Consider the following 14,803-nt stretch of genomic DNA (forward strand, 5'->3'; position numbering starts at 1 on the left):
CTGAAAATCTGGCGAACGTTATTTTGCAGCGATGTGATGAGCTCAATCTTGATATGAGTAAGTGTGTTGGGCAAGTATACGATGGGGCAGCCAATATGGCAGGTCATTTGAGTGGAGTCCAAACAAGAATAAGAGAAAATTATCCCAAGGCAAGATACATTCATTGTGCCAGTCACCGTTTGAACCTTGCTCTGTCGAATGCCATGTCTGCTCCAGCAATACGTAACTGTCTTGGAGTTGATAGTCAAATTGTAAATTTGCTCAGGAATCATTCGAATGCAAATAAAATTTTTCAAGAAACTATTCAAAAACATGCTCCAGACAGTAAAAAGAAACGACTTCTCCAGCTTTGTGACACAAGATTTATCGAAAGGCATGACAGTATTATTGAGTTTTTGGAACTTCTTGAATGCATTGTTAAAGCTTTAGAAGAAATCGCTCAAAAAACGTATACTATTTCTTCAACGGCATCAACTCTTCACGCAGCAAGTCAAAAAAGTGAATTTTTAGTCAGCCTAGTTGTTTGCGAAAAACTGTTCAGTTTGACCCTTCCACTGTCGATTTTCCTCCAAAATAAATCATCAGATTTAGTTTCCGCTGTACAGTATACAAATGAAGTATTGAGTTCACTCCGACAAATGCGGGAAACAGCTAACGACACTTTCAGAGACATTTTTCAAGTAGCATCAAAATTGTTTGCAGATCTTTTCGACATTGAAATTCAAGCTCCCAGAGTTACGTCACGACAAAAATCTCGTGCGAATCCGCAAACGACATCGAATGAAGAGTATTTCAGAGTCACCACATTCATTCCTTGCATCGATACTTTGATACAAAATTTGACGGACAGATTCATCAAGAACGAAGATATTTTATCCAGTTTTCAACTGTTACTGCCAGGATATGCTTGCAAGAAAAAAATTGATGAACTGGAAGAATTAGGTCCATACTTTCAAGACGAAATGCCATTGTCCGCAGTTCAAGCTGAGTACAAGTTATGGTGTACCAAAATTTCATCAATTGACCCATCAACCGAAATTTTGAGACTGTTGGAGTGTTGTGATGGAACATTTTTTCTGATGGAACATGGCTACTCTTCCAGTCACAACGGCTAGCGTCGAAAGAACGTTTTCAACAATGAAGAGGATAAAAACTCTACCTCGTAGTGTGATGGGCCACGACAGACTAAGTGCACTCGCCATGATGTCAATTCACTGGGATACTGTTGTTGATCCGGAGGAAGTTCTCGACCGTTTAGCGAAGAAAAAATTAAGGAAGTTACTTATTTAAGGTGTATGTTCTGAAGGAAAATACATACTGTATTCACATTTAGCTGTTTTATGTGAAACATAAATAATGCTTCAATATATTTTTAACATTAGTAACTTAATTGTAACCTTATACTTCGTACTGTACCTTTTTCCAGCACAATAAATAATAAAAGATCAAACGTCACGGACTGATTAAAGATTGATAAGTGGTTTGCCTTTTTCTGAATTTATTCGAATAAGTCCACATTTTTTATTGATTTTTGTCCTTGAGCCCCCCCCCGAAACAAATTTCTGGATACGGGCCTGCCTCTTATCGACCAAATGGACGTGGAAGACAACAGAATGGCGCACCGTGCCACACAAGCAATGCTATATTCGATCTTCTGCGCGACAAGTTCGGCAAACGCGTTGTTAGCCGGTGCGCCGTGGTCGCTTGGTTGCCTCGTAGCTACGATTTGACGCCATTGGACTATTATCTCTGGGGTGCCGTTAAGGATAAATGTTATTCCGATCCACAAATCCACAAGCAATTGAGGACCTGAAAGCCGAAATCGGCGAAGTTATTGGCCAGATACAGCCCCACACGCTCGAGAACGTCCTCAAAAATTGGTCTAATCGCATCGGCTACTGCCACGCCAGCCGCGGCAGCCACATGAATGATGTTGTGTTCCTTCATTAAACCGGAAGAATTAAGCTTTACAATAAAAAATCAGAATTGAAAAATAATTGACGCGTTTTTATTTTATAGCCATTTCAAAAGCTGATTTTTAATTGGCCCACCCTGTATATCGCAAGCATCAAATATAGTTGGCCGAACCTTATGGGAATAGCAGAATAAAACCAATTTATTGGAATAAAATATATAATAAAATGTTTGAAATTCTTTCTAGCAAAGTTGGTATTTTTACCGAATACTATTTCCGATCTTTCAGTTATATGGCAGCTATAAGAAAAAGTCGGCCGATCCTTATGACATTTGGTAAGTCGTATTATTTTGCCAACAATATCATTCACACAAAGTCCGAACTCTTTAACTTTAAAAACAACAAAGTTATACCCTTTCCGATCAATCAGTTATATGGCAGCTATAGAATATAGTCGGCCGATCCCGGCCGTTCTGACTTATATACTGCGTGCAAAGGAAAGAAGGGTGTGAGCTCAAGTCGATAGCTTTAAAACTGAGAGACTAGTTTGCGTAGAAACAGACAGACGGACATACTCATATCAACTCAGGAGGTGATCCTGATTAAGAATATAAGTTAAACACTTGGGTTTATTATTTTTAAAAAAATATAATTTTGTTGGACACTTGGTCCGTATTCATTAGTACAAAAATTGGAACTAAATTATTTTTACAAAAATTGAAATTTGTACATCCAATAGCTTAGTCGCTGCCTCTGCCAACGTCGGAGCTTTGCCGTTGTCTTCGCTGCAGCGGGAAGTGGATCAGACGCTGCAGTCAGCACCTCTTGGGAGCTATTGACCGAAGCCGGGAAATTGCCCTTGCACTTTTGCTTGCTGCTGCAATGCCGGATGCGCGTGGCCAACTTCGGTTGCGAATTCGTTTTGTGTTAACTCCTCCACCTTAAAAACTGGTCATCTCCACTGGTCTTGATCTAAAGTTTTTATAACTTCATTTACCTCTTCATCTCCTAATATCTGTGTGTTACTAATATTTGACAACTGATCTGTCTATAAGATCTCTTAACGATGCGTGTACTTTGTCTGCTTTTTGGCAACGAATAATTTCGGACAGTGTGGAATGGAAGCGTTCGATTTTGCCGTTTGCTGAGCTGTTATATGGGGGTGCTTTACTTCAATATTTCATTGATCTTGTAGCATCAGCATTACGGGTGCCGAACCAAGTGCTTTCTCATTATCTATGATTACCATTTCTGGGATACCAAAATTGATAAATAATTCTTTTAAAGGTTCTTTTATGTCCTGGGTTGCTCGAGATTTGACTATCCTGGCTTGTGCAAATTTTTAAAATTTATCTATTGCAGTCAAAACAACTTGTTTGCAAGTAAGGTAAAAATCGACGCGAATAATTTGATTTTTTTGGAACTCTGGTTTGTTGGGGTGTCTTTCGTATTTCTGTTCTTTACAAATTTGGCATTCTTTTAGAATTTTTATTATTTTAGCCCTCATCTGAAGAAATTACTTTCCTTAAGTTTACACTTTGTTTAGTAATTGTTGTTTGTTTTCATTGCTATTTCCATGTGCTCTTCTATGCTCTGTTATAATTGCATTATCGAAAGGCATGACAGTATTATTGTGTTTTTGGAACTTCTTGAATGCATTGTTAAAGCTTTAGAAGAAATCGCTCAAAAAACGTATACTATTTCTTCAACGGCATCAACTCTTCACGCAGCAAGTCAAAAAAGTGAATTTTTAGTCAGCCTTGTTGTTTGCGAAAAACTGTTCAGTTTGACCCTTCCACTGTCGATTTTCCTCCAAAATAAATCATCAGATTTAGTTTCCGCTGTACAGTATACAAATGAAGTATTGAGTTCACTCCGACAAATGCGGGAAACAGCTAACGACACTTTCAGAGACATTTTTCAAGTAGCATCAAAATTGTTTGCAGATCTTTTCGACATTGAAATTCAAGCTCCCAGAGTTACGTCACGACAAAAATCTCGTGCGAATCCGCAAACGACATCGAATGAAGAGTATTTCAGAGTCAACACATTCATTCCTTGCATCGATACTTTGATACAAAATTTGACGGACAGATTCATCAAGAACGAAGATATTTTATCCAGTTTTCAACTGTTACTGCCAGGATATGCTTGCAAGAAAAAAATTGATGAACTGGAAGAATTAGGTCCATACTTTCAAGACGAAATGCCATTGTCCGCAGTTCAAGCTGAGTACAAGTTATGGTGTACCAAAATTTCATCAATTGACCCATCAACCGAAATTTTGAGACTGTTGGAGTATTGTGATGGAACATTTTTTCTGATGGAACATGGCTACTCTTCCAGTCACAACGGCTAGCGTCGAAAGAACGTTTTCAACAATGAAGAGGATAAAAACTCTACCTCGTAGTGTGATGGGCCACGACAGACTAAGTGCACTCGCGATGATGTCAATTCACTGGGATACTGTTGTTGATCCGGAGGAAGTTCTCGACCGTTTAGCGAAGAAAAAATTAAGGAAGTTACTTATTTAAGGTGTATGTTCTGAAGGAAAATACATACTGTATTCACATTTAGCTGTTTTATGTGAAACATAAATAATGCTTCAATATATTTTAACATTAGTAACTTAATTGTAACCTTATACTTCGTACTGTACCTTTTTCCAGCACAATAAATAATAAAAGATCAAACGTCACGGACTGATTAAAGATTGATAAGTGGTTTGCCTTTTTCTGAATTTATTCGAATAAGTCCACATTTTTTATTGATTTTTGTCCTTGAGCCCCCCCCCGAAACAAATTTCTGGATACGGGCCTGCCTATTATCGACCAAATGGACGTGGAAGACAACAGAATGGCGCACCGTGCCACACAAGCAATGCTATATTCGATCTTCTGAGCGACAAGTTCGGCAAACGCGTTGTTAGCCGGCGCGCCGTGGTCGCTTGGTTGCCTCGTAGCTACGATTTGACGCCATTGGACTATTATCTCTGGGGTGCCGTTAAGGATAAATGTTATTCCAAGAATCCACAAACAATTGAGGACCTGAAAGCCGAAATCGGCGAAGTTATTGGCCAGATACAGCCCCACACGCTCGAGGACGTCCTCAAAAATTGGTCTAATCGCATCGGCTACTGCCACGCCAGCCGCGGCAGCCACATGAATGATGTTGTGTTCCTTCATTAAACCGGAAGAATTAAGCTTTACAATAAAAAATCAGAATTGAAAAATAATTGACGCGTTTTTATTTTATAGCCATTTCAAAAGCTGATTTTTAATTGGCCCACCCTGTATATCGCAAGCATCAAATATAGTTGGCCGAACCTTATGGGAATAGCAGAATAAAACCAATTTATTGGAATAAAATATATAATAAAATGTTTGAAATTCTTTCTAGCAAAGTTGGTATTTTTACCGAATACTATTTCCGATCTTTCAGTTATATGGCAGCTATAAGAAAAAGTCGGCCGATCCTTATGACATTTGGTAAGTCGTATTATTTTGCCAACAATATCATTCACACAAAGTCCGAACTCTTTAACTTTAAAAACAACAAAGTTATACCCTTTCCGATCAATCAGTTATATGGCAGCTATAGAATATAGTCGGCCGATCCCGGCCGTTCTGACTTATATACTGCGTGCAAAGGAAAGAAGGGTGTGAGCTCAAGTCGATAGCTTTAAAACTGAGAGACTAGTTTGCGTAGAAACAGACAGACGGACATACTCATATCAACTCAGGAGGTGATCCTGATTAAGAATATAAGTTAAACACTTGGGTTTATTATTTTTAAAAAAATATAATTTTGTTGGACACTTGGTCCGTATTCATTAGTACAAAAATTGGAACTAAATTATTTTTACAAAAATTGAAATTTGTACATCCAATAGCTTAGTCGCTGCCTCTGCCAACGTCGGAGCTTTGCCGTTGTCTTCGCTGCAGCGGGAAGTGGATCAGACGCTGCAGTCAGCACCTCTTGGGAGCTATTGACCGAAGCCGGGAAATTGCCCTTGCACTTTTGCTTGCTGCTGCAATGCCGGATGCGCGTGGCCAACTTCGGTTGCGAATTCGTTTTGTGTTAACTCCTCCACCTTAAAAACTGGTCATCTCCACTGGTCTTGATCTAAAGTTTTTATAACTTCATTTACCTCTTCATCTCCTAATATCTGTGTGTTACTAATATTTGACAACTGATCTGTCTATAAGATCTCTTAACGATGCGTGTACTTTGTCTGCTTTTTGGCAACGAATAATTTCGGACAGTGTGGAATGGAAGCGTTCGATTTTGCCGTTTGCTGAGCTGTTATATGGGGGTGCTTTACTTCAATATTTCATTGATCTTGTAGCATCAGCATTACGGGTGCCGAACCAAGTGCTTTCTCATTATCTATGATTACCATTTCTGGGATACCAAAATTGATAAATAATTCTTTTAAAGGTTCTTTTATGTCCTGGGTTGCTCGAGATTTGACTATCCTGGCTTGTGCAAATTTTTAAAATTTATCTATTGCAGTCAAAACAACTTGTTTGCAAGTAAGGTAAAAATCGACGCGAATAATTTGATTTTTTTTGGAACTCTGGTTTGTTGGGGTGTCTTTCGTATTTCTGTTCTTTACAAATTTGGCATTCTTTTAGAATTTTTATTATTTTAGCCCTCATCTGAAGAAATTACTTTCCTTAAGTTTACACTTTGTTTAGTAATTGTTGTTTGTTTTAATTGCTATTTCCATGTGCTCTTCTATGCTCTGTTATAATTGCATTATCGAAAGGCATGACAGTATTATTGTGTTTTTGGAACTTCTTGAATGCATTGTTAAAGCTTTAGAAGAAATCGCTCAAAAAACGTATACTATTTCTTCAACGGCATCAACTCTTCACGCAGCAAGTCAAAAAAGTGAATTTTTAGTCAGCCTTGTTGTTTGCGAAAAACTGTTCAGTTTGACCCTTCCACTGTCGATTTTCCTCCAAAATAAATCATCAGATTTAGTTTCCGCTGTACAGTATACAAATGAAGTATTGAGTTCACTCCGACAAATGCGGGAAACAGCTAACGACACTTTCAGAGACATTTTTCAAGTAGCATCAAAATTGTTTGCAGATCTTTTCGACATTGAAATTCAAGCTCCCAGAGTTACGTCACGACAAAAATCTCGTGCGAATCCGCAAACGACATCGAATGAAGAGTATTTCAGAGTCAACACATTCATTCCTTGCATCGATACTTTGATACAAAATTTGACGGACAGATTCATCAAGAACGAAGATATTTTATCCAGTTTTTAACTGCTACTGCCAGGATATGCTTGCAAGAAAAAAATTGATGAACTGGAAGAATTAGGTCCATACTTTCAAGACGAAATGCCATTGTCCGCAGTTCAAGCTGAGTACAAGTTATGGTGTACCAAAATTTCATCAATTGACCCATCAACCGAAATTTTGAGACTGTTGGAGTGTTGTGATGGAACATTTTTTCTGATGGAACATGGCTACTCTTCCAGTCACAACGGCTAGCGTCGAAAGAACGTTTTCAACAATGAAGAGGATAAAAACTCTACCTCGTAGTGTGATGGGCCACGACAGACTAAGTGCACTCGCGATGATGTCAATTCACTGGGATACTGTTGTTGATCCGGAGGAAGTTCTCGACCGTTTAGCGAAGAAAAAATTAAGGAAGTTACTTATTTAAGGTGTATGTTCTAAAGGAAAATACATACTGTATTCACATTTAGCTGTTTTATGTGAAACATAAATAATGCTTCAATATATTTTAACATTAGTAACTTAATTGTAACCTTATACTTCGTACTGTACCTTTTTCCAGCACAATAAATAATAAAAGATCAAACGTCACGGACTGATTAAAGATTGATAAGTGGTTTGCCTTTTTCTGAATTTATTCGAATAAGTCCACATTTTTTATTGATTTTTGTCCTTGAGCCCCCCCCCGAAACAAATTTCTGGATACGGGCCTGCCTATTATCGACCAAATGGACGTGGAAGACAACAGAATGGCGCACCGTGCCACACAAGCAATGCTATATTCGATCTTCTGAGCGACAAGTTCGGCAAACGCGTTGTTAGCCGGCGCGCCGTGGTCGCTTGGTTGCCTCGTAGCTACGATTTGACGCCATTGGACTATTATCTCTGGGGTGCCGTTAAGGATAAATGTTATTCCAAGAATCCACAAACAATTGAGGACCTGAAAGCCGAAATCGGCGAAGTTATTGGCCAGATACAGCCCCACACGCTCGAGAACGTCCTCAAAAATTGGTCTAATCGCATCGGCTACTGCCACGCCAGCCGCGGCAGCCACATGAATGATGTTGTGTTCCTTCATTAAACCGGAAGAATTAAGCTTTACAATAAAAAATCAGAATTGAAAAATAATTGACGCGTTTTTATTTTATAGCCATTTCAAAAGCTGATTTTTAATTGGCCCACCCTGTATATCGCAAGCATCAAATATAGTTGGCCGAACCTTATGGGAATAGCAGAATAAAACCAATTTATTGGAATAAAATATATAATAAAATGTTTGAAATTCTTTCTAGCAAAGTTGGTATTTTTACCGAATACTATTTCCGATCTTTCAGTTATATGGCAGCTATAAGAAAAAGTCGGCCGATCCTTATGACATTTGGTAAGTCGTATTATTTTGCCCAACAATATCATTCACACAAAGTCCGAACTCTTTAACTTTAAAAACACCAAAGTTATACCCTTTCCGATCAATCAGTTATATGGCAGCTATAGAATATAGTCGGCCGATCCCGGCCGTTCTGACTTATATACTGCGTGCAAAGGAAAGAAGGGTGTGAGCTCAAGTCGAAAGTTTTAAGTCGATAGCTTTAAAACTGAGAGACTAGTTTACGTAGAAACAGACAGACGGACATACTCATATCAACTCAGGAGGTGATCCTGATTAAGAATATAAGTTAAACATACATGTATGTATGCAACATAAGTATGTTGCGGGAATTCGAATTTGTTTAGCGCCGCCCGAGTAAAGACGCCCGTGTAGATAATTGTTGATAATTGTTTATTGTTTACTTCATTTATAACGGGGCAACAAGGGCTAACAGTGGTACAGTCGGTAACCACTCTGCGATAGCAGCACTTTAAATTCCTAGTAAATTAAAGGTTGTACAATTCATAATCAAACTTAAATATTAATATGTCCTCACTTTTCGTCCGCTTCCCTCGTGTGTCAAATAGAAAAGAAAGCTTAGGCACATGGTTACCGGCTGAGTTAACAGAGATTTAACACCCGCTTAAACTATCGGTTCTGCAACTCCGCCGCGGGAGCAGTTTTGCTATCTATCGTAACACTCCCCACTTGTATATTCCGCCAGGGATCTACCAAACTACTCTCGATAGATAGAACTGCCAGCTTCGTCGCGGGTCTTGTATAAACGCCAGATTGGGTCCTCACCGCGGCGCTCCTCACTTGACCGTCCGAGCTAAGGTTCACCTTCAGGATTCTTCCTTTCGGCCACTGGCTACGCGGCTGTCCGGGATCGCACACATACACGATATCCCCTTCTACAAGAGGCTTAGCCTTTTCGCACCACTTGGTCCGCCTAGTGATCACTGGCAGGTACTCTTGAAGCCATCGCCTCCAGAACGAGTCCGCCAGTTGTTGTGATTCCATCCAGCTCTTCTTGAGCTGCACTCCTTCGGGTAGGGGCTCCATCGTCGGTCCTCTTCCAGTTGAGCTTCCAAGCAGGAAATGATTCGGTGTCAGTGATTCTTCGTTCTCATCTTCCAATGGGATGTATGTTAGGGGTCGCGAGTTGACGATCGCCTCCGCCTCCATTAGAGCGGCTCTCAGCAACTCATCCGATGGTCGTTTGTCAAGGAGGATAGATTCCAACGCCGTCTTCACGGAACGCACCAAGCGCTCCCATGCCCCACCCATGTGGGGAGATGCGGGTGGAATGAACTTCCATGTCATCTGGGGTCCAGTGAACTCGCGAGAGAGTAGATCCTTGTCCACATCTTCGAACGCCCTACGCAACTCCGTGCAGGCTCCTTGAAAATTTGTGCCGTTGTCGCTCCAGAGTTCCACTGGGCACCCTCGTCGGGCCATAAAACTGCGCACCGCTAGAATACAAGAGTCAGTTGTTAATGAATACGCTACCTCTAGATGTATTGCCCTTGTAGAGAGGCAGGTGAAGAGCACGCCGTATCTTTTCTCCGAACTGCGTCTGACCCGCACCATCAGAGGCCCAAAGTAGTCCACACCCGTGTAGCTGAAAGGTCTATGAAAGGCCGCTACTCTTGGATAGGGAAGTTCCGCCATGCGCGGTGGTTTGGGGGCCGCCTGTCGGTTCTTGCATTGCTGGCAGGAGCGTCGTATCCGAGCAAGGGTGGATCTCAGCTTTGGTATCCAAAATCTTTGTCGTAGTTCGTTGACCATCGTCTCGTGGTTAGCGTGCAGAAATCTTCGGTGAAATTCCTTTATGATGAGCTGCGTAATGTGGCTGCTGCAGGGGAGTACGACGCGGTTTAATACGCCATCGGAATCCATATACGGTCCCAGCTTGTATAGTAGGTTATTCTTCTTCAATGGTTTTCCCTGTAAGATTAACCGTATCTCCGTCTGGTAGTACTCCGCCTGAGCGTACGACCACAGAAGACTCTCCGCGACCCTGGTATCTTCTTGTGATGGCTGATTTTCGATGTCCGATCGTTGTAGAGCCTTGGCCTTCCATCGCCTCATACACCATACCGTTCTTGCGGTACTCCATAGCAGACGGGTCCAGATTGAGAACCGCTCATAGTCTATGAGGGTCGCGCGGCCTACGTCTGTGAATCCGTCACATACGCCGATGAATTGCGCCTTCAGTTCCATTCCTGACTCGTCTCCTTCTTCCGCCTCTGTCAGCGGCCAAAATTGCCTCTCTTGCCAAAGAAATCTCGGCCCGTTTAACCATCGACTTTCTCGGTTGAAATCAGGTCCTTTGTTCCACTTAGTGGCGTCGTCCGCCACGTTCTCGGAGGAAGGTACCCAGCGCCAGTCCTTGACGCTAGTACCGTCTAGAATCTCGATCACACGGAATGCTACAAATTGTTTGTACTTCCTCTGGTCCGATCGCAGCCAACTCAGCACGGTCCTCGAGTCGGTCCAGAAAGTCCGTGTGCTCAGCTTCGCGCCAAGTAAAAGCTCCAGAGTTTGAGCCAACCTCGCTCCAAGCACTGCTCCCATGAGTTCAAGCCTTGGTATGGATGTCGGTCTTAGAGGGGCTACCTTGGTTTTGCTGCCCAGTAGACTGCAGTGGATACCTGCCTCATTTTGAAATCGTATATAACTCACGGCGGCAAATCCATTCTCGCTTGCGTCCACGAAGGTGTGCATCTCCACTTCTGAATCCATCAGCGACTCCTTCATGTGGCATCTTGGGATGGTCATTTTCTCAACGTCCGGGATATACCGAAGCCATCGCTTCCATTTAATCCATTCTGCCTCAGGTATGGGGTCATCCCAGGTACATCCACTTCGCCATATTTCCTGAAATATTATTCTCGCATACATCACGTAGAAGGATATGAGCCCTAAAGGATCATATATAGACATCAACACACTGAGAAACTCTCGTTTGGTGGGTCGTTGCCTTCCTTGGAGAAGTTCTTTATGGCTATATCGTGGGGATACACGGTAGCGGATGAGATCTTCTTTCGTGTCCCACCACATTCCCAGCACCTTCTCGGTCTGTCCATCCGTTGTTTCGTCCAGTCTCACTAGCGTGGGTGCTCCTTCGCCGAGTGCGCTTAATACTTCTTTGGAATTCGATACCCAGTTTCGAATGAGGAATCCGCCCTGAAGATGAATGTAGTGGACCTGACGCGCGAGGCTTATAGCTTCTTCCTCCGTGTCGACGCTGTCCAGCATGTCGTCTACATAGTGATTCTCCAATATGCACTTCACAGCGCGTGGGTATTCCTTCTTGAACGACTCCGCGTTTCTGTTCTTCACGTACTGGGCACAGCTGGGGGAGCAACTAGCCCCAAACGTCATTACCTGCATGGCGTAGTTCTCTCTCCGTTGTGTGTTTGGGTCTATAAATACAAAGCGTTGGTATCTCTGATCTTCTGTGTGTATCCTGACATGATGAAACATCTCGGCGATATCGCCGCCGATAGCAATACGTTTCTCTCTAAACCTGTGAAGTATTGGTACCAACTGCGCTAGTTGGTCAGGTCCCTTCAGCAGCATTGTGTTCAGCGAGATCCCTTCCGTCTTTGCAGCCGCATCCCAGACTATGCGAAGCTTTCCTGGCTTGTTCACGTTTAGCACGGGAAAGATAGGTAGATACCAATATGGCTTTTCCTCAGCTTCTTCCGACGTAATGGGCCGTGCATATCCTTTCATCACGTACTCATCTAGCTGTCGGCGAATTCCCTTCGCAAGCTCCGGCTCTCGAGTCAGTTTCTGGTACAGGCATCGTGCACGCTTTAGGGCTGTAGGTAAACTATCCGGCAGCTTGTCATCTTTATACCTCCAAAGCAGACCTGTTTCAAATCGGCCATTTATACGCCTCGTGTTCTTCTCCAGCTGCTGTATAGCCAACTGGTCATCATTGGATACGCTCTTGCTATTCATCTCTGGTCTAGGGCCGCCGTCCGACCACATGCACTGCTCAAGCAGGCGCAAGATCTCCTTGTTCTCGTCAGCTTCACATGCACATATGTGAAACACGTGGTAGTTTGGGGTTATGTCATCACCCACACTGTTGGAGCTTCTTCCTTTAATCGTCCACCCCAGGCGGGTCTTCTCAGCGATCGGTTCTTCTGTTGTGCCTTCCTTGGTGCGAAGCACGCGCCCTAGTTTGCAATTATTGAGACCTATCAGGAGCCTGGGCTGTGCTGAGTCGTATCCGGACAGTGGTAGATGTCAAAGGTGTGTGTGTTGTGCTTTCAGGTGGGTTATATCCAACGACTGTGACGGGAGATCAAGAGACTGGACCGAGTGAACGTCGCGAAGATCATATTGCTTCGTTTGGCCAATGCCGGAGATCCTTAAGTCGAGTCTGACCGAGCTGTCCTCATACCGGTGCATGCCGGCAGTCCACTGCATACATAGAGGCTGCGGTTGTCCCTTCACTCCAAGGTCTTCTAGCAATGGGGCGTCGATCAAGGTTAGAGATGACCCGTCGTCGATGAAGGCATACGTGTTGACTTGCCTACCATTTCCATACAAAGTCACTGGCAATACCCTGAACAGCATTTCCACACCTTCTTGTCGGTGTGCATGGCACCTGGCTTGGACGGGAGCCGTGCTGCCGCGATGCAACAGGGGATGATGGCGTTCTAGGCATCCATCTATTCCGCAAGGATTGGGGATGCCGCATCTTTCCACCTTGTGGCTCTGGAAACATCTCCAGCACAAGCCACACCGTCGAGTAGCATTCCAGCGATCGCGCGTCGTCATTTCGGGAAATTGCCCTTGCACTTTTGCTTACTGCTGCAATGCCGGATGCGCGTGGCCAACTTCGGTTGCGAATTTGTTTTGTGTTAACTCCTCCACCTTAAAAACTGGTCACCTCCACTGGTCTTGATCGAAAGTTTTTATAACTTCATTTACCTCTTCATCTCCTAATATCTGTGTGTTACTAATATTTGACAACTGATCTGTCTATAAGATCTCTTAACGATGCGTGTACTTTGTCTGCTTTTTGGCAACGAATAATTTCGGACAGTGCGGAATGGAAGCGTTCGATTTTGCCGTTTGCTGAGCTGTTATATGGGGGTGCTTTACTTCATTATTTAATTGATCTTGTAGCATCCGCATTACGGGTGCCGAACCAAGTGCTTTCTCATTATCTATGACTACCATTTCTGGGATACCAAAATTGATAAATAATTCTTTTAAAGGTTCTTTTATGTCCTGGGTTGCTCGAGATTTGACTATCCTGGCTTGTGCAAATTTTGAAAATTTATCTATTGCAGTCAAAACAACTTGTTTGCAAGTAAGGTAAAAATCGACGTGAATAATTAGATTTTTTTGGAACTCTGGTTTGTTGGGGTGTCTTTCGTATTTCTGTTCTTTACAAATTTGGCATTCTTTTAGAATTTTTGTTATTTTAGCCCTCATCTGAAGAAATTACTTTCCTTAAGTTTACACTTTGTTTAGTAATTGTTGTTTGTTTTCATTGCTATTTCCATGTGCTCTTCTATGCTCTGTTATAATTGCATTTTCCTGATCAGTTTCGTCTTTTAAATCCCTAACTAGTCTGCTTGAGAATCTGGTTTTATAATTGTTTGTAGGGGGGCGTGGCTGCCGCAAAAGATTCCAGGAGTAGAAATGTTGAATAAAAAGTCGGGGGCATCTTCCAGAGGATATAACGCGGTCAGCTTCATTGGGCTGTTTACATCGAAAACAAACTTAACTTAGAAAAGAAACAAGGCAAAAGTAAGTAGAAAAAATACGATCGACGACGGCCGTTGAAGGAGCGAGAGCGCAAAGAGGGGCGAGCGCGGATGCGCTCTTCAGCGCGGGTGCGCTCTTCAGCGCGGGTGCGCTCTTCAGTGCTGGTGCACTCTTCAGCGCGGGTGCGCTCCTAAAGATGCGGCACAACGGCCCCTCACGTAAACATCCTCCCCCCCTTGCAATCGCTCGGGTTGCAACAGATCCCTCGTCGCTAGCTATAAGTCACTGCAGCTAGAGGGCGTACACGGGTCGATGAAGGCCCCCGTGTCGAAGATCCGGGTCCCATGGTTGTCGCTGTTCCGGTTCAGCAGCGACGATAGGGTGGGCGCGTCCTGCGAGGGCCCTCGAGGAGAGGCGGACAATTGCCTAGGCGCGGATGACGAGGGCGGACGAGCCGAAGAATGCCGAGGAGTTATCGAAGAGTGCCGGGAAGTCGGCGGTCGTGGATCGGTTTGG

General features: G+C 43.0%; 1 protein-coding gene across 1 annotated transcript; it reads right to left on the reverse strand.

Annotated features, from left to right (window-relative positions):
- Positions 1-1,773: 1,773 nt before the first annotated feature.
- On the reverse strand, positions 1,774-13,348 carry LOC122321351 (uncharacterized). The gene is made up of 3 exons (XM_043211196.1): positions 12,997-13,348; positions 9,365-12,741; positions 1,774-1,965 (listed from the first exon to the last, which is right to left on the reverse strand). Exons 1-3 carry the CDS (start codon positions 13,346-13,348, stop codon positions 1,774-1,776), a joined length of 3,921 nt encoding a protein of 1,306 aa, XP_043067131.1.
- Positions 13,349-14,803: the final 1,455 nt, after the last annotated feature.

This window comes from Drosophila bipectinata, chromosome XR (genome assembly GCF_030179905.1).
Source record: "Drosophila bipectinata strain 14024-0381.07 chromosome XR, DbipHiC1v2, whole genome shotgun sequence".
Lineage (NCBI taxonomy): Eukaryota > Metazoa > Arthropoda > Insecta > Diptera > Drosophilidae > Drosophila > Drosophila bipectinata.